The 22,637-nt window shown below is 45.8% G+C and overlaps 2 protein-coding genes across 2 annotated transcripts in view; one reads left to right on the forward strand and one right to left on the reverse strand.

The window, feature by feature from the left end:
* Positions 1 to 1,463: 1,463 nt before the first annotated feature.
* Positions 1,464 to 2,393, reverse strand: SCAND1 (SCAN domain containing 1). The gene has a single exon (XM_024743240.1). The coding sequence runs from the start codon at positions 2,252 to 2,254 to the stop codon at positions 1,715 to 1,717; it is 540 nt and encodes a 179-aa protein (XP_024599008.1). The 5' UTR covers positions 2,255 to 2,393; the 3' UTR covers positions 1,464 to 1,714.
* Positions 2,394 to 2,536: 143 nt separating this feature from the next.
* The window catches only part of CNBD2 (cyclic nucleotide binding domain containing 2), a 62,686-nt gene continuing 42,585 nt past the window's right edge, over positions 2,537 to 22,637 (forward strand). The window contains exons 1-4 of the mRNA XM_024743241.1: positions 2,537 to 2,783; positions 5,132 to 5,185; positions 18,819 to 18,956; positions 21,617 to 21,670. Of these exons, the coding sequence (XP_024599009.1) occupies positions 2,589 to 2,783; positions 5,132 to 5,185; positions 18,819 to 18,956; positions 21,617 to 21,670 (441 nt within the window). The 5' untranslated portion in view covers positions 2,537 to 2,588. The remainder of the gene's footprint in view (positions 2,784 to 5,131; positions 5,186 to 18,818; positions 18,957 to 21,616; positions 21,671 to 22,637) is intronic.

Genomic DNA, 22,637 nt, shown 5'->3' on the forward strand with positions numbered 1-22,637 from the left:
GTTGCGGAGCACAGGCTCCGGACGCACAGGCTCAGCGGCCATGGCTCATGGGCCCAGCTGCTCCGCAGCATGTGGGATCTTCCCGGACCAGGGCATGAACCCGTGTCCCCTGCATCAGCAGGCGGACTCTCAGCCACTGCACCACCAGGGAAGCCCTACCCTATTTTTTTAATATAAATTTATTTTTCTTTTTATATTTATTTTTAGCTGCATTGGGTCTTCGTTGCTGTTTGCAGGCTTTCTCTAGTTGTGGTGAGCGGGGGCTCCTCTTTGTTGCGGTGCACGGGCTTCTCATTGCAGTGGCTTCTCTTGTTGCGGAGCATGGGCTCTAGGCATGCAGGCTTCAGTAGTTGTGGACTCTCCTGAATTGGCAGGCAGATTCTCATTAACCACTGCACCACCAGGGAAGTACCATCTACCCTGTTTTTAATGTGCATTAATTTTCTATAAACATTACTTTTTAAAGGAAGTCTGCTTTTACATTCTTAGTAGACGTATCTTCTGCAGGGAGGCAGATGCAGGCTTAAATCCAAAATCCCAAGGAAATATGCAAAGTACTTTTGAATTCATTTAAGTGTCTTTAATATTCAAAAGTAAAATGCCCCACACCACCCTCTAGCCCAGTCTGGCTCATGCTTTGTGATGTGAGCTGCAGGACTATTCAATTTTTGATTGTTGAAAGCAGTGCAGGGAAAATAGGTCTGGCCTTCCTTATATTAAAAGATGGCACCCACTGCAATTAGGACCCTTCTGAGGGCAAGCCAAACGGCCTATGAACCCCAATCAGCTCCTTCCTGGGTGTGTGTAAGACTCAAGGAATGGAGTAGGCTCTAAGGTTATACTGCAGAGCTTCCCTATTCTTGCCACATTGCTTCTTCCCTTCCTAAACAATTATGCTTATTAAAAAAGGGAGGCAGTTGGAGAGACATTAAAGTGAGTAGCAATCCATTAGTTCACACCAGATATGCTCCTTAAATCTTTCAAGAGCCTTAAAATTTGGTGAGAAAGTTAAGCCAGAGCTCACAAATTACAACTAGCCTATCTCTGTAAACACCGGCACTAAACACTTACTAAAATAGCCCTATAACTTGGGCCTTTGGGGAAGCCTGTGCCCAAAGGGCAGGCTGATGGAGCAAGCTGGTGGCAGCATTGGTATAGCAGTAGACAGTTAAATAAGCACCTAGTAGAGCCAGCTATTTGCTGGCACGACCCGCCGCCATCTACAAGACAACAGAACACTGTCATCTGTTCTCTTAGGTAGGAAAACAAGCTCAAATTCTAGCTAGTGAGAGGTAGGGGCGACGATAGAACACAGGCTGCTGGAGCCCTCATTACATAGACTCCACAAAACAAAGGAAACCCAAGTGCGACGCTGGGGAATGCGCAGGAAAAACTTTTCCCAGATGTGGCGGCCCAGGTCTAACCAACACATAATGATCCCACAAAAGCCAACGATGGCCACGTGAATGAGAAACAAAGGCTTTATTCTCATGGACTCCCAACTTGGTTTCGCTACCAGCCAGAAAGGAGGTTGGAAATAGGCTCGGGAAAATAAGCACGGTAAAGGACGAACGAAAAGGACACACGAGACTGCAGGAACTGCCAAAACTCATTTTTCATTAACGCGTAATGGGGAGCCAGGCTCAGGGCCTCGGATCTGATCATGGCTCTAGTCCAGAGAGCGCCCGGGCCGGGCCGCCCGCAGCTCTGCCGCTCAGCCGGTGATGCGCACGTCCGTGCGGCGGCGAAGCCGCCGGGCCCGCGCTGCCTCAGGCAGGATGGCGAGCAGCTGCTCCTGCACCAGCATCTCCACGATCTGCTCCTTCGTACGGATGTCGGGCCGCAGCCACTGGCGGGAGAGCTCCCGCAGCTGTCGGAACGCCTCCCGAGGGCCTGCCGCGTCCTGGTAGCGGAACTGCCGGAATCGCTGGCGGAACGTCTCCGGGCCGGGCCGGGAGCCGCCAGGGCCTGGGGGGGATCGCGGAGCGGCTTCGGCAAACGGCGCGGAGGCCAGGGGTGCGGGCCCGAGGGGCAGCTCTAGGGCGGCGGCGGCCGCCGCGGGAAACGTAGGATTCGCTTCGGGGACCGCGGCGTTGAGGCTGGACGATTCGGGGGCAGGCGGTGGGGTCTCAGGAGTCGAGGAGAAGCCCGTAGAATTACGCTCCGGGCCTGAGCTCAAGTCGGCCCCTTCCTCTTTCCCCGACAGCGGCGCGAGGCTCTCGGTTACTGCCAAGCTCGGTTCACTTGCCGCCATGACTCCAACTCTGGACGTCACTCTTTGTCCGGCAGCTGTGGGCGCAGCACTGCGTCTGCTAGGGGGCAGGGTGAAGAGGGAGACGTTTCCGTTAAAGGGCGGAGCCCGCGCGACCCTGAGGAAGAGGGGCGGTGAGGGCCCCAAGCCTACCAGCGCCAGCAAAGCGCCTGGGACGGCCGGAAGTGGGCGTCCAGGCTGGCTTCTCTATGGTGAGCTCGGCGCGCGAGCGTCCGGAAGCTGAGTCCGGGCTCCCGGAAGCGGCGCCCCCTCGCGTTCCTGAGTCCCGGCAGGAGGCTGTGGCTACCGGCGGCCCGCCGACCAGTCGAAGCGTGGAATGGCTGGCTCCGGCTGGTGGCGCCTACGAGCACCAGTTCGAGGAGGAGAAGTCAAAGAGTCGGAGGAGGAGCCGGAGGAGGGGTCGGAGGAGGAGTCGGAGCCGCCGTTCAAGCCCAAGCCCGAGCGCAAGCCCAAGCCTAAGGAGAAGGGGCCCAGAAGGGTCCCTATCCGCCTAGATCGCTTCGGCTCGCAGGTGACCTGCGTCTGCCCCTGCGTGCGCGCCTCCTTACTTGACCCTGATTAGGATGATGGCGAACCAATGGCTCCCGGGGGCTGGCGCCCGGCGGGTGGCGGGAGCGGGACGGCGGTCGGGTTGCTGGAGGAGGACCCAACTCGGGAAAGTTCTCTCTAGCTCGCTCAAAAGAGGAGGACAGTACACCCGCCTTGTGGCGAGGATGACACAAGATAACGTGTGTAAGATCTGCAACACACGTAGTAAAAGTTGCCCTTTTTATGGCACAAAGTAAATGCTCAAGAACTTTTTGCCATTACGATTTTGTTTTTTTGGCGTGGCCTCTGAAACCAAGGGACAGGTGGCTCTGTGGGTTTTGCTTTTAATTTCAGGATTCCTAAATAGACTAAATGCGTAGCCTCATATAGTGGCCACTAGCCCCATATGCTTACTGAGCCCTTGACATGTGGCTAGTGGGAATTGGGTTGTGATGTAATGTTAAATACAGCCAGGACTTAGTATGAAAAAAAAATCTCAGTAATTTTTTATATTGGTTACATGTTGGATTGGTAGTATTTTGCATATATTGGGTCAAATAAAATATATAATTAAAATTAATTTCACGTGTGTCATTTACTTTTAAATGTGGCTACTAGAAAATTTTACATTACGTATGTTTTTCATTATACATTCGTTGAACGGTAAAACTGTGCTACCCTATTGGAGTCAGGTTGCCTTGGGGGAATCCCCGAAGGGTTTATTTGCCTTAGGCCAGAGTTGCAGAGAGGATTAAATAGTGAAGACTTTGGAAAGAAAGGGCTTTTTAAATGTTTGTCTTCATTAAGTAAATTGCTTCATTAAGTAAAACATTTTCAGTTGTCTGTCTTCATTAAGTAAAAACCTCATTAGTAGTTATGAGAATTCAGTGAGATGATGCAGGTAAAAGCATGTAGCTCTGACAGCCCTTTGGTAAGTGATACTCTTTTTGACAACTGGCTCACAAATATGTTTTGTATGTATTTTACAGACTGGGAAACTAAGGAAGAGACAGGGGTCCCTTATGAAGATTTTGTATAACCCTTGCAGTACCTTTGATTTCTATGCAGAATGAGTGGGCCTCTTTAACAGCCATCAACACACCAGTGGCCCTGATATAAAACTTGCCTCCCCCATAGGATGTGCTCTTGTAAATGGGTTGAAGTAGATCCTCACAGAACAGTTTCCACAGCCTGAAAACCTTGAAAGTCATCACAGTGGGTCTTTAATGTTTTTAGTTAGTAATATGTAAAAATTGAGATTTCACGTGCAAGTCTGGATTTCCAGTTTTTCTTGAAAAAGTGGACAAGCTGGCTGCACCGGACCAACCCACATTCCTGCCAGTTAACAATTAGCTGGAGCTGAGTCTCCTTCCTTTAGACAGATACTCTGTTCCAGTGAGGTTCAATCCCCACCCACCATTCCCTATTGTTCTCTGAAATAGAATGTTGTTTCATGTTACATTAACATTCAGAAGAGTTCATTTACTATTGCTCTCAGGTTGTCGTTTTCCTCAGAGCCAATATTTTTCCCTATTTTCTTTTCAAAGGTGGGAAAACAGGGGCCTAGAGTTTGTCATACCTACCAGCTTCAAACCTTTCCTTCCTCTGCCAGGCCCCTTGGCAGTTGGGTTTGCTGCCCTGAGTGAACCAACAGTCCTATTTCCTGTGTGGTAATAGGCAGTCGGTATCCAGGGCTAAGGGAGCCCACCAAACCCTGCTGTAAGGATGAGGGGTCCTGGAAGTCTTCACTCAGGAGGGGACCTTTAAGCCTAGACTCAAGAAGAAAAAGGGTCGAGTTAGGGACATTACAGGTAGAAGGCACTGTCTGTACCAAGGCACAGAGCAAAGCTTTGTGGAAACTGCAGGCTGAGGTGAGATCTGGGGAAGGGATAAGAGCTGAGGTTGGAAGGTCAATTAGAGGTTAAATCATAAAGAGCTTAGAATTCCATGTTGAAAAATTGAATCGTCCTCTTGCAGAAGGGAACGAACTCTTGTGGTACTGGGAATCACGAGTGTTAGAGCTCTAGCCCATTTCTTCCATCCCTATTGGAATCACAGAACATTGGAGATAGAAGGAGACATCTTAGAGTTCTACTAGAATTGTAGAATGTTAGAATGGAAGGGACCTCAGAGATTAAATCCAAAATCAGTTTCAGTTATAAGCCCCCAAAATCTATTTTTAAAAAAATAATACCTCTTCCTAGAAGGAGGATGCACTTACATACTTCTGCATACAATTTCAGGTAATTTCAGAGAGCCTTGAACCCATCCGGAGGACTCAGGTTAAGTTTAAAATATATATTTACGTGCATTCTATTCTGAATTTTGCAGGTTAAGAAATCAAGATACCAAGAGGCAAAGGATTGGTCCAAAATCAAAAACCTAGTAAGTGTTTCCAGGAGGACAAAATTCTTTTGACTTCCTAGTCCAATGCTTTTATCATATTAGACATTTTTATTAGCACTAGTTGGGAGCTCCCATGGGAATGCATGATAAATCATTCATCTCATATCACTTAGCTTCTGACACAAGGCCTGACTCCCAACTGACACTCAGTAAATGTTTTTTTTTTTTTTTTTCGGTACACGAGCCTCTCACTGTTGTGGCCTCTCCCGTTACGGAGCACAGCCTCCAGACGTGCAAGCTCAGCGGCCACAGCTCACGGGCCCAGCCACTCCGCGGCATGTGGGATCTTCCCGGACCGGGGCACGAACCCGTGTCCCCTGCATCGGCAGGCGGACTCGCAACCACTGCGCCACCAGGGAAGCCCAGTAAATGTTGATTAAAGAGGACAAGCAGTGGATTGCAGACCATGCCTGTGAAACGAGAGCTCCAGTAATGATTTCCAGACTCTTTCAGACAGAGATTTTGTTGTCTTTTGATGGCACACTGTTGGGGGTTGTGGAACAGAAGCCTAGATACTTTTTTTCTTTTTTTTTTCGGTACGTGGGCCTCTCCCGTTGCGGAGCACGGGCTCCGGGCATGCAGGCTCAGCGGCCATGGCTAATGGGCATAGCCGCTCCGCAGCATGTGGGATCTTCCCAGACCGGGGCACGAACCCGTGTCCCCTGCATCGGCGGGCGGACTCTCAACCACTGTGCCACCAGGGAAGCCCCGATACTTTTTTTTAAAAAGCTTTTTATTTGGAAATAATCATAGATGCACAGAAAATTGCAAAAAGAGTGCAGACTTCACTTAGTTTTCCCCAGTGGTAACATAACTGTAGTGCAGTATCAAAACCAGGGAATTGACATTGATGTAATCCACAGAGTTTATTCAGTTTTCACCAGTTTTATATACACTTATTTGTGTATGTATATAGGCCTATGCAATTTTGTCGCGTGTAGATTAGTGCAATGTTACCACCATAAATACCTAGAAATGTTTGATCATCACAAACATCCCTCATGCTGCTGCTTTGTAATTACACCCATTCCTTTCCCATACGCTGTATCCCCAACCGCAGGTAACACTAATCTATTCTCCATCTCTTTAATTTTTTTCATTTCAAAAACGTTGTATAAATGGGATCATTTAGTATGTAACTTTTGGGGATTGGCTTTTTTTTTTACTCAGAATAATTCCCTGGAGATTCTTCCAGGTTTTTGTGTGTATCAATAGTTTGTTCATTTTTATTGCTGAGTCATAATCCATGGTGTGGATGTACCACGGTGTATTTAACCAGTCACCCATTGAAGGACATTTGAGTTATTTCCAATTTGAGGCTATCACAAATAAACTTGCTATGAATTCTTTTATAATATGGCCTTAGGTAAGTTGTATACGCTTTCTGAGCCTGGGGATAATAACTACCACACAGAATGACTCTGAAGAGTCAATGAGAGAATATATGTAAAAGAACTAGTACCAGGGCTTCCCTGGTGGCACAGTGGTTAAGAATCCGCCTGCCAATGCAGGAGACACGGGTTCGAGCCCTGGTCCAGGAAGATCCCACATGCGGTGGAGCAACTAAGCCCATGCACCACAACTACTGAGCCTGTGCTCTAGAGCCTGTGAGCCACAACTACTGAGCCCGCATGCCACAACTATTGAAGCCCATGTGCCTAGAGCCCGTCCTCCGCAACAAGAGAAGCCACCGCAATGAGAAGCCCGCGCACTGCAATGAAGAGTAGCCCCTACTCACCGCAGCTAGAGAAAAGTCCACATGCAGCAACAAAGACCCAGTGCCGCCAAAAATAAATAAAATAAATAATTTAAAAAGAAAAAAAGAACTAGTACCAGGTCTGGTATTATTTAGATGTTCTTTAACTTCTTACATCAATGTTTTATAATTTTCAGCATACAGAACCTGCACATATTTTGTTATACCGAAGTATTTCATGTTTTTAGTGCTACTATAAATGGTACTGTTTAAAATTTTTTGATTTTTAATTGTTTGATAGTATATAAAAATACAACTGAATTTTGTTTAGTAACTTGTGTCTTTCATTATACCAGGAAACTCAGCCCCACTGGGGTTGTTTCTTCAAGTTTTTACTACCCTTACTTCCAAAATCCACTTGGCATTATTTGCTTTTCAGATTCTGAAGTTGGTTGCTGTTTGTATTTTGTCCAGAGTTTTTAGTTGTAACGGATGAGGGAGAGAGGCTGTAATGGGATTACTCCATCTTGCTTGCCACTGGAATTCATTATTTATTCTGATACTCAAATGATCTCAGATTTGACCAGTGGGAGCCCCTTCAGGCTGACTTCTGTGTCCTTTTGATACGTCTCCATCATTTTTTGAGTATTTTCTTACTTTCTAGCATATCTTGTACCTTCTCTGTCTCAGCTCAGGATTCAGTCATTTCTCCAAGAAACCCTTGTTCTTTTAGTGGTGTTTAGAAACCAAGATTTGGGCAGTGGGTTTGTTCATTGCTGTTGGAATGGTCACTGCTCCTAGGCTCTCTCATGGACAGAGGGAGGGTATATATGTATGTATATACGGTAAGTGCACTTACATTTATATCTGTTTATTTCTACACCTATCTATATATATTGAAATCCATGAGTTCACACCAACACATTCAACTCCAGTCCAACACCACAGGGTTTATTCTAGTTTTCTCTCTTTCTATACATTTAATTCCCTTCTTTGACATAGAGAAACCTGGCTCTCACGGTCTTCTTTGACCAGCCCTCCTGAATGTAACCAGTCTCCTGTTGCTGCACGCTAACCCTGTCCCCCACCACCATGCCCTCACCCCAGTCCCCTCACCCTGCTCAGGGCTCCAGCACCTTGTGCTACCCCACCACAGCCTCCCTCTGCCCCCAGACAGATGCCTGCTATGCCTGGCCTCAACTAATGGCTCAACTAATGGCTTCTAAACAGAATCATTCAGGAAGGGTGGGAGAAGGGGAATGAAACCATGCCTCGAAACCTCACATCTTAGATGGGATTCAAACCCAGTTGCACCTCAGATGGGACTTGACCCACAATCTCTGGCTTAGGAGGGTACTCGAACCCACAGTCTCTCAGCTGAAACCACACACCTGGGCTCAGAACGTAATGAAGCTCAGGTTCTTTATGTCTCAGCGCAGAAGGAATTCAACAAGAAGCAAAGTGATAGGCAGGAAGTAGATTTATTAATATAGGATGCTTGTGAAGGATACAAGTGGGCAGGGAAGAGGGATCTGCTCCAAGAATTAAGTAGGCTACGTTTTTATAATCAGAGGAAAAATGAGGACGGGGAGAAGACCACCTTTGTCCTCTTCATTTGTAAAGATGTAGCAGGAAAGCGGGGCACAAGAGGATGGTCACGTCCCAGGTCTTGGGTGAGTTCCTGGGGCAGGCCACCAAGTGAGGGTCCTTGGCCTCGCACAGGGAAGAATTCAAGAGCGAGCCATAGTAAAGTGAAAGCAGAGACACACATTCCATAGGCAGAATGCAGTTCGTCTTAAAAGGCAAGAGAGGCCCTGGGAGAAACACTCCACAGAGTGTGGGCCATCTCAGAAGGTAAGAGTGGCCCAGAAATATGGGGTGGTTAGTTTTTATGGTCTGGGTAATTTCATAGGTTAACAAATGGGAGGATTATTCCAACTATTTTGGGGAAGGGGTGGGGATTTCCAGGAATTGGGCCACTGCCCACTTTTTGGCCTTTTATGGTTAGCCTCAGAACTGTCATGGTGCCTGTGGGTGTGTCATTTAGCATACACTAATGTAATACAATGAGTGTATAATAAGGTTCAAGGTCTAGTTGAATCTTCCGCCATCTTAGGCCTAATTGGTTCTAACCAGTTTTTGTCGTATCCTCAACCGCTGTGTCATTCTTTTCAAGGTTGTGCCCTGCCCCCTTCCCTCCTGTCTCAGCAACATACTTTTTTTTTAAACTTAAAAAACAATTGTGGTAAAATACACAAAAACAATTTACCATTTTAACCATCTTTAAGTGTACAGTTCAGTGACATTAAGTACATTCACATTGTCCTGTAACTGTCACTACCATTCATCTCCAGCACATTTTCATCTTCTCTAACTGAAGCTCTGAACCCATTAAACAATGACTCCCCATTCCTGCCTCCTTCCAGCCCCTGGTAACCACCATTCTACTGTCTCTATGAATTTGACTCTTGTAGGTACCTCATACAATATTTGTGCTTTTGTGTCTTATTTTAGTTAATATTTTCAAGGTCCATCCACATTGTAGCATGTATCAGAATTTCCTTCCTTTTTAAGGCCAATTTTCCACTATATATATGGCACATTTTGTTTGTTTATCTATTCATTTGTCAATGGACATTTGGGTTGTTTCTCCCTTTCGTTTTTGTTTTTTTTCAAATAAGTTTATTTATTTATTTATTTTTGGCTGCGTTGGATCATCATTGCTGCACCTGGTCTTTTCTCTAGTTGCGGTGAGCAAGGGCTACTCTTTGTTGAGGTGCACGGGCTTCTCATTGCGGTGGCTTCTTCTGTTGTGGAGCATGGGCTCTAGGTGTACGGGCTTCAGTAGTTATGGCTCAGGGGCTCTAGAGCGCAGGCTCAGTAGTTGTGGCACACGGACTTAGCTGCTCCACGGCGTGTGGGATCTTCCCGGACCAGGGCTCAAACCCGTGTTCCCTGCACTGGCAGGTGGATTCTTAACCACTGTGCCACCAGGGAAATCCCTGTTTCTCTCTTTTGACTATTGTTTATAAAGCTGCTATGGACCATGGTGTACAGAAATCTCTTTTGAGTTCCTGCGGTCAATTTCTTTGAGTACATACTTGTTACCCGAAAAACTGGGTTCACCTCTTGGTGAGTATCGAGCCAAAAGACACAACCAAGCCAAAAATCTGGAGAAGGAAGGATTTATTATTACTTACAGTAAGTAAGGAGACCACTGGGGATCTTTCCCAAAGCAGTGTCTCCCCAAACAGCAAAATCGGGAAAGTTTTAAACCAAGGGCACATGCATATTCATGAAGGGGTTTGAGCGGTCAGCAGAGTCCAAGCTTTAGTTGATTGAAGTCACTAAAGGGTCAGAAAAGGTCAACATCGTCATCCCTTAGGTTCCAGTTAATGTAATGGTAGAGCGTTTCAGGCCAATCTTTACCACTGAAACAGAATTGGGAATCTTTACAACTGATTTATAATCTTTGCTATTGTTACATCTTGTGCCTAATACTGAGACCTGTTCAAGGACAAGCCCGTGGCCAGGCTTAGGTCACAAAATGTCTTAGGTCAAAAATGACAACTCTTATGTCAAGAAAGCTATGTCTGGTTCTCTTTCTCTGGGGACCCCCTACCCTATCTTCTTACATACCCAGAAGTGGAATTGCTGGATCATATGGTAATTCTATGTTTAATTTTTTGAGGAACCATCTTATGTTTTCCACAGCAGCTCCACCATTTTACATCCCCACCAACAATGCACATGGGTTCCAATTTCTCCTCATCCTTGACAACACTTGTTATTTTGCATTATTTTTAAAAATGTGAGATGTTAAATAGAAAATTTTAAAATAAGTTACCAGTGATCAAGAAATTCAGATTTTCAACAGATTTGGTAATCCTGTAATTTCATTTACACACACCACATACTGCATACATCATTCCAGGGGGCCAGCTGTGCTCATGGTGAAGAGGAAGCAGGTTCCTCTTGCTAATGAGGTGGTTTGGATAAAAAGCCCCAGGCTATTCCATTTGTGTGTGTATGTGTATGTGTGTGTGTGTGTGTGTGTGTGTGTATGTGTATGTGTGTGTATGTTTAATTTTTTATTATGAAGTCTAAGGGGCTTGCTCTGGTCTCTACTGACTATTAACTTCTTTTTGATAACCTTTTTTATCATATATGTTTGATCTTGGGATGAAGGTCTGTTTTATCTTTTGATGTTTTGATGAACTGAAGAAGATAACTGGTCTAGGGTGCTCAATCTAACCCTCTGTATGTAATTATGTTTGTAACTAACTCTTTTTATTAGTAAGTCTCATTCTTGATAAACCAGTGTAAATTCAGTAGCCTAGATAATTCATCATCTTTTTGCCTTTTTCTCCTTTCACTGATTTCTATTCAGTTGCAACCCTCCTAGTTCCCAGTTTCAATGAACCTGTTTTTACTGTGGTGCTCTACCAGTAGCTCTGTGTTCCTTATTGGACTGCACTGATTTTGTTTTATTACTTATAAACTGATTCAGTCATTTGAATAGGTGAGATGTATATACATATAGATAGACAGATAGATAGTACAAAATTCAGAAGTCAAAAAAAGAGTAATTAGGACTTCCCTGGTGGTGCAGTGGTTAAGAATCCGCCCGCCAGTGCAGGGGACACGGGTTCAATCCCTTGTCTGGGAAGATCCCACATGCCGTGGAGCACCTAAGCCTGTGTGCCACAACTACTGAGCCGGCATGTCACAACTACTGAAGCCTGCGTGCCCTAGAGCCCGCATTCCACAACAAGAGAAGCCACCACAATGAGAAGCCTGTGCACCGCAACGAAGAGTAGCCCCCGCTCGCCGCAGCTAGAGAAAGCCCACGCACAGAAACAAAGACCCAATGCAACCAAAATAAATAAACAAGTAAATAAATAAAATAAATTAGAAAGTTCACACTGACCTTTAAAAAAAAAGATAATTGTTATACTTCTGCCTTTCTTCATCCTTTCCTATCCAGTTTTAATTATTATTGTTAGTGCCCTTTATATCTTTAAATGTGCTTAGACATCTGTTTCTAGGTTTATAAGATTTAAAAGGTATCTTAAGATTTACAGCTATAAAAGTTGAAGAAACCCATGTGCTTAACCCTCCCACTTTCTTGCCCTCTGTGTCTCCATACTTGTTAGCTATATTATTTCTTGGTTGCCTTTTAATTGTTCATTTCCAACTCCTTCACTTGCTTTTTGCAATCTTATCCTCTGTATTCAGCAAGGCTCGCTTCCTTGTTGATGTTTCTGAAATTACCTTCACTTCTGAGGTGGTGTTGTTGTTTTTTTAATACTTTCTTTCCTGAGCTCTGCCAGTGCCATCTCCTCCAGTTGCTTTATCATCTCTTCTTTGAACTATAGCATCCTTGCTTTGATCTCTTGCTTTAAAATTCATTAAGCCCTTTGAGTCCTTTGCTGTTCATGATTATCATCTGTTTCATGTTAATTTTTTTGTTTTTTATGGTGAGTGCCTTTTATCTAATATTTGTTTTCCTTGTTCCCTGCCTCCCCCCTCCCACTTTTCTGTAATATATTTATATAGGTCCGGTGCTATTTATTTTTTTACTATAACTCCCCTTCAAGTGAAGTGAGTTCTTCCTGGTCAAGCTATTTGTTGGAGTTCTGCATGGAGAGGGGACTAGAGTAGAATTCCAGGCTGGCAGGAAGTCCTTTAAGGTCATTAGCGAAGCTCCTTAGGACACGGGTTTTGTGTGAGTGAATTGTTTTAGTTTTTTCCTCTTCCCGGCAGATGGAGCTTGGCAGCTGCAGCGTTGCAAAGATGGCATGTCTGTGTGTTTCCCTGGTCCATTCCCTGCTTCTCCTTGGTGCCAGTGGTACCACGGAGGCTCCCAGAGCCAGCCCTTACATCACAGTCCCAGTGTTCAACAGAAGGTGTTGTTGGTTCTGCCTTCAAGGTGCATGACCTTCTCTGGAGGACTCAGAGCGCTGCCAGCTCTCTTCCCCTGAGACCTCAGTCCCAGGCCTTCTCTATTGACTTGAACCCTCTGTGTCTTCTCGGCACTTGCCGTTTCTTCATTGACACGATGGGTTCCTACTCTGAACACCTTTGCCAGAGGGCTTGTTCTGCCACTGGATTGCTCAGCCCAGAAATGCTGGCGAGTGAATGCCTTTAGGAGCAGCCCTCAACCAATGGGACAGCCCTGAGGGCTAGGGGAGCAAAATTTCCCACCCCAAAATGTGTCCCTTTGGCATTAAGATTAATTTAACCTGATTATTTTTAAGAAACAGAAACCTCAAGAAGTCTTTCTTTTTACCTCCCCCTTAGCTACCTAACCTAGAGAATTTAGATTAAGGGCCTGGAATAGAGCTAATGCCAGAGATACCTGCAGAGAATATGAGCTGAGTATGGTAGGGGAAACGTGCAGGACCTTAGTGATCAGAGTCCATTGTGTGTCCCATTGTCTCTGCATGACCCAGGAAACATTTGTTTACCAAATATTTGTTTTTTTATATCTCCATGTAAAATTGCCTTCCTCTCCTTTGAAGTCCCAAACCACAACCCTCAACATCCTCTTTCGTTTTTAGCTGAAGAAGCTGAAATTTAAGGTGAGGATTTTGACCATTTTGGCAAATTACTCAGCTTCCCAGGTCTCTCCCAAGTATACATGTTATTAAACTTTTGTTTGATTTTCTCCTGTTAATCTGTCTCATGTCAATTTAATTCTTAGACCAGCCAGAAGAACCTAAAAGGGTACAGAAGAGGAAAATTTCTTCCTCCCTGACAGAGGCATGCTAAGCCCGTTGGAGCCCCAAATGCCAAGAAGAATGACATGTTCGTTAATGTGTGTGCCTCTCTCAAAAATTGTTTTTAATGTATGAAGAAGAGCAGATGATTCTTCTCCTTAGTCATCTAACATAATACATTATATTTATGCATTCTCTATTGACCATCCTTGCATTCCTGGAATGATATGCTATTTTAAAGTGTGCTGTTGAATTTCATTTGCTTAATATTTTATTTAAGATTTTTAAAACAATATTCGTAAGTGAAATGAATCTCTAGCTTTCTCTTTTCATGCCACCTTTATCAGGTTTTAGTATCAGTATTCTCCTTGCTTAATAAATAGAATTTGATAGTTTTCCTTCTTCTTATGCTCTGGAACAGTTTAAGAAACATCAGGATTATTGGACATTGCCTGTGAAAACTTCAGGACCTGGTACTCTTTTCTTTTTTGGTGGTAGTGGTGGTGAGAAAGCTCTTTTACAACTTTCTCTATTTCTCCTATGAAAATTAGTCTATTAGATGTTTTCTATTTGGGTCACTTTGGTAAATTATTTTTTCCTAGAAAATTACTCATAAAATCCCAGTATTTAAGTGTTGACAACTAATTCAAAAATTTTTGAAAACTCTGTCAAAACTTGCCAGCAGGCTAGATATGGCCTGTAGACTACCATTTTGCAACCCCTGATTATAGTCAGAGGATTTTAGACCTGAAAGAGGCCATATAGATCCTGTACCAGGGGTTGCAAATAGGTAACATGCTCACAGGCAACATGGTGGTGTGAGGTGAGGACTTTGGTGAATTGGAGAGCCCATTCCCCAACTAAAGATAAAGAAGTTAAGTTTTCACAATATTTTAACCAAAACACCATGTGGGTCAAATAAAGCAGTCTGCAAACTCAGTTTGGCCCATGGGTGGCTGGTTCGTGGCCTCTGCCAGTTTAACCCCACTGCCTGCCATACCTCCTAGGCGTCTCACTTTCCAGCCACATTTTATGCTCCCTGAACAAGCCCTGCCCTTTCTTCATGTATCTTTATAGCTTTATTCTAGTGAGATGACCACAGCTGGCGACAGATGAAGTTGGGAGTGTCTACTTTTGAGGTTCCATCAGGTTTTTGGTTCTACCTACCGGCATCCTCTAATGCCCCTCATTAGCCTGGTCCTCTCCATGTCACTTGGATCCTGAGGCAACTCAGGGGCAACTTAGGGGACTGGTGGGACACCCCCCTGTCCATATCTACCTCCTACTGTCTCTTTGGCTTTCCCCATGTCCAGTAGTCGTTTCTCTCTGAAACCCTCTAAACATTTGTAGTAGGGGATCTTCTTATATTTTCTTCCTCAAGTCTAGGTCTGGGGTTGGGGAGGCAACCACACTGCTTCTCTCTCTTTCTCTCTTTTTCTGAAACGTTTTCTTCCTGTTTCTTCCTGAGTTCTTTACATCTTTTCTCCAGGTAAGGGGGGATAAACCAGTTCTATCTCTTCTCACCTCTGTAAGTGATTAGTGTCTCATCCCAGGACTGGTGGCCTTTGAATTTAGCAATTTAGAGCCTGAAGATTTCTTCCCAGCTGTCCAGCTGTCCTCACGGTATTCAGTACCCTTCCCTGGCTATCAGTCTGGGGGTGCTTAGCTGGATAAGAATGGCACATCAGGCGGTAACTTGAAATCACAGTTTTTCACTGAGGATTCTAGTACAAGAGCAAGTTGGGATTTTCAGCTGCCATCTTTGATCTAGTAGAAAAAAGTACTTTATAACCTATATGCTTCACTTTTGGAAGGACCTCAGAGTCCTTGAGTTCCAGTCACCAAATACCTTTTAACACTTGGCACCCTGTTTGGTTGAGGACTTCCAGTTTGCTGAGTGTTCCTGATTTGCTGGTTTAACAAGGTTTATAGGATAGTGCCAGGCACCTACACTCCAGGCTCATCTCCAATTTCGAAGCCTCAGAGTGGTCCCCAGGCTGAGGTTTTGGATGTCCCCACGCCAAGCCCAGAAGCCTCCTACTTTCTTTAAGCTGGCCCTGTGACTCTGGCAGTCATTTAGCTACTTTGAGCCTTAGCCTCATGCAGGGAGTGGGTGTGAAGTCCCTCACCTTACAATAGTTGTGAGGGTTAACTAAGACAATACTTCTGAGTGTGCACTAAACGTTAGATGCCCAGATTCCAGTTACTTCCCACTGCCCTCTCTTCCTTCCAGACTCTTCCAGTGTGACATAAGGAGGTCCTGAGAATAGATTTGTTAGAACGAGGCTTCCAGCCACTGTTGGTTGGGCATAAGGAATGGAGCGGAGCTCTTACCTTGCCACTGAGGGAAACTTTGTTTCTAGTATAACTGGATTCTTGGGGAAAGACTTGTGGTCCTACCCTTGAAAAGCAAAGGGGCTGTTGTGCCATTTGCCAACTCAGGAACCATGAAGAGATATATGGTGTCCCATTCCTGGCAGAGGAGTGTCCTGGTGAGGAGTGTCAAGGACCCCGGGAGGGAACAATGGAAGACTGAACAAACAGGTACTTTGAGCAAAGGAGAGGCAAGTGGAGGAGGCGGCCTCGGATAAACGTGGCCACCCTGTACCTTTTGGAGTCACAAAGGAAAGACTGAATTCTGACCCCTGCGCTGTAGCCTACTCTGCCCTTGGCATTGGCTACACTTTGAGCCCCTGAGGACTGTTCTGTACTCACCCTTCTTGCTATTAGGAGAGTCAGAGAGAATAAGGCCCAGCATCAGGGTAGAGTAATAGGTTAAACTTAAGGACTCTGGAGCCAGACTTCCTGGGTTTGAATCCCTATCACCTATTAGTCATGCGGCTAATATTAGTATTAGGCAAGTTACTTGATTTGCTGTGCCTGTTTTCTCTTCTGTAAAGGGTGATGATAACAGTACCTACTGCATTGATTTATTATTGAGGATTAAATAAGTCAATACATATAATAGGCTTAGAATAGAGCCTGACAATGGCAAATTGTATGCAATAAATATTAATTTTATTAATAAAGCTTTTCCCCATATTTCCTTTAGATATGTAATTTTTAAAAAATATTATAGTTACAGGTAGAGCACCTCACCATCTCACTCCCTTTCTCCTCACTGGCAACAACTTTCCTGAGATTGATATGTACCCTTCCTGTCTATATTTTAAAATTTTTATTATATCTGTGTGTATCCATAAGAACCTGCAGTATGCAGCACATTTTAAAAAATGGTGTCATAAATGGCATCTCATTTCACCTTTTTTCCACTCAAAATTGTGTGAGCTTTACCCCCATGGACACACACTCTAGTGCCATGTCCAGTCCCGTGACTCTACCTGATGTATTTTTCTTATTTGTCCCTAAAACGTCTTTTACAGCTTGTTATTATGAACCAGGAGCCAATCAAGGTTCATATTTTGCATTTGTTTGTATGTCTCTCTTTTTTTTAAAATAAATTTATTTATTTGGCTGTATTGGGTCTTTGTTGTTGTGCGTGGGCTTTCTCTAGTTGCGGCGAGTGAGGGCTGCTCTTCGTTGTGGTGCGTGGGATTCTCATTGTGGTGACTTCTCTTGTGGAGCACGGGCTCTAGGTGTGCAGGCTCAGTAGTTGTGGCTCACGGGCTCTAGAGTGCAGGCTCAGTAGTTGTGCTGCACGGGCTTAGTTGTTCCGCGGCATGTGGGATCTTCCCGGACTAGGGCTCAAACCCATGTCCCCTGCATTGGCAGGTGTATTCCCAACAACTGCGCCACCAGGGAAGCCCTGTTTGTATGTCTCTTGAGTATTAGTCTAGAACAGCCCCCTCACTTTGTTTTTTTCCTCATGCAACTGACCTTTATTTTAAATAAATTTATTTATTTATTATTTATTTTTGGCTGTGTTGGGTCTTCGTTGCTGTGCGCGGGCTTTCTCTAGTTGCAGCGAGTGGGGGCTACTCTTCGTTGCAGTGTGCGGGCTTCTCATTGCCATGGCTTCTCTTGTGGCGGAGCACGGGCTCTAGGCGTGCAGGCTTCAGTAGTTGTGGCACGTGGGCTCTAGAGCTCAGGCTCAGTAGTTGTGGCGCACAGGCTTAGTTGCTCCGCGGCATGTGGGATCTTCCCAGACCAGGGCTCAAACCTGTGTCCCCTGCATTGGCAGGCGGATTCTTAACCACTGCACCACCAGGGAAGCCCTTGCAACTGACTTTTTGAAGAAACTGGGTTAGATGACTTGTAGATTGTTTTACGTTCTGCATTTGTCTCTTTGGTGTTGAACTTGTTTCCCTGTCCCTTATATTTACTTTGCAGGTAGAGGGTGACTGCCCTTACTCCTCAATTCATATTGGGATGGAGAGGCTGATTTGTTCTCAGCTCCAATTCCAAATTCCCAGGGAAAAGATAAGATGGCTTATCTTGGATTAGGTGTTATATTAGTTTTCTTTTGACTGCTGTACCACAATTTAGTGGCTTAAAACAGCACACATTGGGACTTCTCTGATGGTCCAGTGGTTAAGACTCCGTGCTTCCAGTGCAGGGGGCACAGGTTCGATCCCTGGTTGGGGAATTAGTATCTTGCATGCTGCACGGCACGGCCAAAAAATAAATTAAAACAAACAAACACACACACATTATCTTCTGGAGGCAGAAGTCTGGCACGGGTTCAAATCCAGGTGTTAGCAGGGCTGTGTTCCTTTCTCGAGGGTGGAGGGAAGAATTCATTTCCTTGACTTTCTGTCTTCTACAGACCACCACATTCCTTGACTCATGGCCCTTTCTCTGCCTTCAAAGCCAGCATTGTTGCATCTCTCTGACCATTCTTCCCTCAGATGCATCTGATTCCATCATGCAGGCTCTTTACATCACCCCTCACGGCGTGCCGTTACTTGTGCACATTATTTTCTGGACCCAAGTGAAGGACTTCACAGTTAACTAAAGCTGTGCTGGTGAATGCTTTAATAGGCTCCTGGGGAGGGAGATGCCCCCATTTGTAGTAGTTGCCAGTTTCTGTGGCATAAATACTCCCACCATGGCCAATTTCAAGCTACCAATATGATTTCAACAGGCTTGAAAACTTCCTAAAGGTGTAACTATGGTTCCAGCAACAACACTGCGTTTAATCCTACTACATTTCACCTTGTTCACACTATCCAGCCTGCTGTTGACTGTTGAAAACAGGTGGTTTCCACAGATCTTGTTTGTTTTGTTTCCACAGGGGCTGTACCAGCTCACCATGGATATCATTAGGATGAACCGAGTGTGTAGAATGTTCCGCCAAGGCCTCAGGGGACTTCGGGAATATCAGATCATTGAGACTGCTCACAGAAAGCACCCTATCTTCTCTTTCTGGGATGTAAGCTGCTGGGCTTAGCAGGTTTATACACAGTTTAAAGGGGTCCAATAAATAGCACCTCACTTCCCAGCCCAAGTTCTGAATCAACTGAGAGAGAAGACAAAGGGTAAAGCAGATGGGAGACTGAGCTGTCACTTTTATTAATGACAAAACTTATATTGGAGAAGCTGACGGGTGTCATCAAGCCAGAGGGTTACCTAATACTAAACCCCAGAGTTGGACAGCCTTATCGACGACCCCAGTCACAGGCAGTGCTGGACCAAGGCAGGCATTCACTGCAGTAGCAGGGTCTCCTGCCCTACACTCACAGCAGGGAAGGGCAGAGCAGAATGTGGGCTTGGAGGGATGGAGAAGGGGATGATCATGCCCGGTTTCTCCTTCCAAATTCACCAAAGAGTTTAAGTCACTCCTTCTCAGTGTGAAAGGAGAGGGGCTAGTAGTGTTCTGCTAGTACAACCCCCTTCACATAGAGAGAAACATCAAGAGTGGGGAAGAAGCCATCTCCATTCCAAGGGTGATCAAAACAGCCAGAAGAAATCCAGGAGCCACAATGGAGCCAGGATTTCCCGAATACCTACCAACTGTTCATCTTCTCTGCCTTCTTTCTTGTCCCCTCCACCTAGACAAGAAGGGGACATTTGCAGGGCCTCTCTGGTGACCTTGCTTTCTAGATTTTCTGGAAGGTCCCAATTTCAAATATTTTATCCCAGTGGTAGATGCTGAGCCCCTTTTTGGCTCAGAAAAGATGATCACCATTCTGTTAACTTGTTCTGGGTCCCCAAGGGTGTCTTCATTACTATCCAGGGCTCCAAAGTTTCCCCAGCCAATAACTAGACAAACCCTGCCCAGATTCCTATTGTGCCAGCCACGCCTCCCCACTGCATCCAGCGATTGCCTCGAAAATATTTCCCAGAATGGTTTCTGAAGCCTAGCAGCCAAGGAGAGGGGCGTGGAGGGGTGGTGATGGGGAAAGGAAGGTGTCTTAGGTTGGTTTCTAAGGGACCAGCAGCTAATGTAACTGTGTATATGTGGCTGAGTTTAAGACGAAGCAGGGAGTAGGCACCTGGGGGTAGCTTGAGGGGAAGGGCTTGCCCCATCTAAAGACATTCAAATTCATATATATTTTTTTCAAATTCATATATTTTTAAGACATTTTGGTGGCCAAACCAAACAAATCTGCAGCCAGATTCTGCCCTGTTATTGGGCCGTGAGATGAGAAGGGTTGGAGCAGGAGCCTCGTAACCTCAGGAGGGACCTTCTGACTCAGGGTGTCACACAGTGGTGAAGCAAAGGGCCCTGGAGACCAGGAGTCTGCGGTTACCAGGAGACTTGGGTTGGTGCCTGGGCAGCTGGAAGCTGAAGACCAGAGTCAGGCTTGTCATCACAGGAGTGTGAGGCTAAACCTAACAACATCCTGCTCTGTCAGGATGGTCTTGAGCGGAGCAGAGCTTCTCAGGGAGGAGCCTATGGGGGTCATATGGCTTCCGGGCAGGGAGCCGGGGGGTTGGGGCATAGTGTCGGGCAGAGAGAGCCGTAGACTGGTTTTCAGTGGAGTATGTGAATCCAGATCTTTCTGAACATCACGTCTTTCTTTCATTGGCCTCTCTGAGAAGCACCATATGGATGTATAAACTATAAATGGAGGGAGGGGACAGGGAACCGAGTGGGCTCTGGGGAAGGATGTGAGGTGTGCCCAGAGAGATGAATGGGGGGTCCTGGTTTGCCCCAGGATACTGTTCAGGGCCTTGTTTGTCCCTTTCCTCCCCTGCTACTCCCCCCTACATATCTTTTTCCTCTCTCTCTGCCCCTTTCTCTACCCTTTCCACATCCTCTCTGCATCTGTTAGGAAACAGGGTTGAATTAGTTCATCCCTAAGACCTCTTATACCTCTTCTTCCTGGCCATCCTTCAGATGAGGACCATTTCCTCACTGTGTGATTTTTGGGAAACTTCCTTCACCCACTTCAGGTCCTCAGTGGAGCTGCTCAGTAGTACCTGCTTTGTCCTGATGATGAAATGGAATAAGATAAGCCATGCCGGGCTTCCCTGGTGGTGCAGTGGTTGAGAGTCCGCCTGCCGATGCAGGAGACACGGGTTCGTGCCCCGGTCCGGGAAGATCCCACATGCCGCGGAGCGGCTGGGCCCGTGAGCCATGGCCGCTGAGCCTGCGCGTCTGGAGCCTGTGCTCTGCAACGGGAGAGGCCACAACAGTGAGAGGCCCGTGTACCGCAAAAAAAAACCCAAAACGATAAGCCATGCCTGGCTCATTATAGGCACTTAATGAAGGTTGGCTTTATTTGTTCCTTCCTCTTTATCCCTCTTTCTTTTCTCTATACTTTCCTTTTTTTTTTTTTGCTTCTTTTCTCTCTTCCTTTTCTCTCTCCATCCTTCTTCTCTTTATCCTCCTTTCCCTCTCCCCACCCCTGTCTTTCTCTGCCTCCATAATAATACATTGTCAATGCTGGGCCCAAGTCTTGTGTGGAGCTGGGGCTTTTGAGCGGAGGTGGACATGAGAGGCCCAGCTGGTAGGAGGTTTCCCAAGGCTTCCTGCCTACCACAGTGGCCCAGGTACGCAGAAGGGTTTCAGTGCAAAATTCTAGAAACAGTCTTGCTGATTCTCCTTCCTCTCCTCAGCCCCCCTTCCTTTTTTTTCCCCCCCAGAAAAAGAAACAAGGCCGAATCACATTTGATACTATGGACTTCATTGGAGAGTCGGTATGTATAGACAGCTCTGACCTTGCTGCTGGGATTTTTTTTTTCTTGCATCATAGCCTGAAAGAAGCCCTGGGCTGGGTATCAGGATAGCTGGGTTCAGACCAGGTTCTGCCACCAACCCAGTGTGCCACCCTGAGCTAGCCACTTAGTTTCCTCACCTATAAAATAGCTGATCTTGGTGATCCCTTTCAGTTCTGGCATCCCAAGACTGTGAGCCTTCCCCCCACCACCACCCAGCCAAACCCCAAACCCATTGTTGCTTTATAGCTGAGCAGAACCAGCACGGGAGATCGCCTGTGCTTGGACCAGTGGGAAAACCGTAGAAGGCAAAGGAGAGGATGTGAGAGCCCCAGACAGAAGAGAAATAATCAGGGTGGTGGGAAAAGCACTGGCCTGTGTCTGAATTCTGGCTCTGCCCGAAACTTTCTGATAGATGCTGGGCACATCTGTCTCTCACCTGTGCTCAGGTGGCCATTCTGAGAAGGGAATGCCTTCATGTCATTTGCACTATGTGATTTGTTCTCCGAATTTCAAGCATTATTATCTTCCTGGCTTCTCCCCACCAAATCCTGGATATTAAATTAAAATTTAAAATTAAAATTTTAAAGGGGCTTCCTTATTTATAGGGACAATCTGAAGTTCTCACCAATGTAGACCTGACTTGACCCTGGCCTGGAGCAGCCATGCTGGGTTTTCTCTAGGAAAAGCAGGGAGAACAGAGCTTTATAACTGGTACCAGGACCACCTGTGCCACGCTGCTGCCTCCTCCTCCTTTGGAACCAAGGTGTGACTTCTGTTGACTGCCTCCCCTGGGCATAATCTAATTTCTCATGCCGCATTGTATATGAAGCACAGTAAAGTCCTCCAAATCCTGAGTTTTCTTCAGTTTTCGAGACCAGCTAGTGTCTGACACTGTGCACTGAAGGTTACCCAAGGTTCACCCTTCAGACAGGAGAAACTAGGGGTC

Source organism: Neophocaena asiaeorientalis, unplaced genomic scaffold, assembly GCF_003031525.2.
Source record: "Neophocaena asiaeorientalis asiaeorientalis breed wild unplaced genomic scaffold, Neophocaena_asiaeorientalis_V1.1 scaffold82, whole genome shotgun sequence".
In the NCBI taxonomy this organism is placed as follows: Eukaryota; Metazoa; Chordata; class Mammalia; order Artiodactyla; family Phocoenidae; genus Neophocaena; species Neophocaena asiaeorientalis.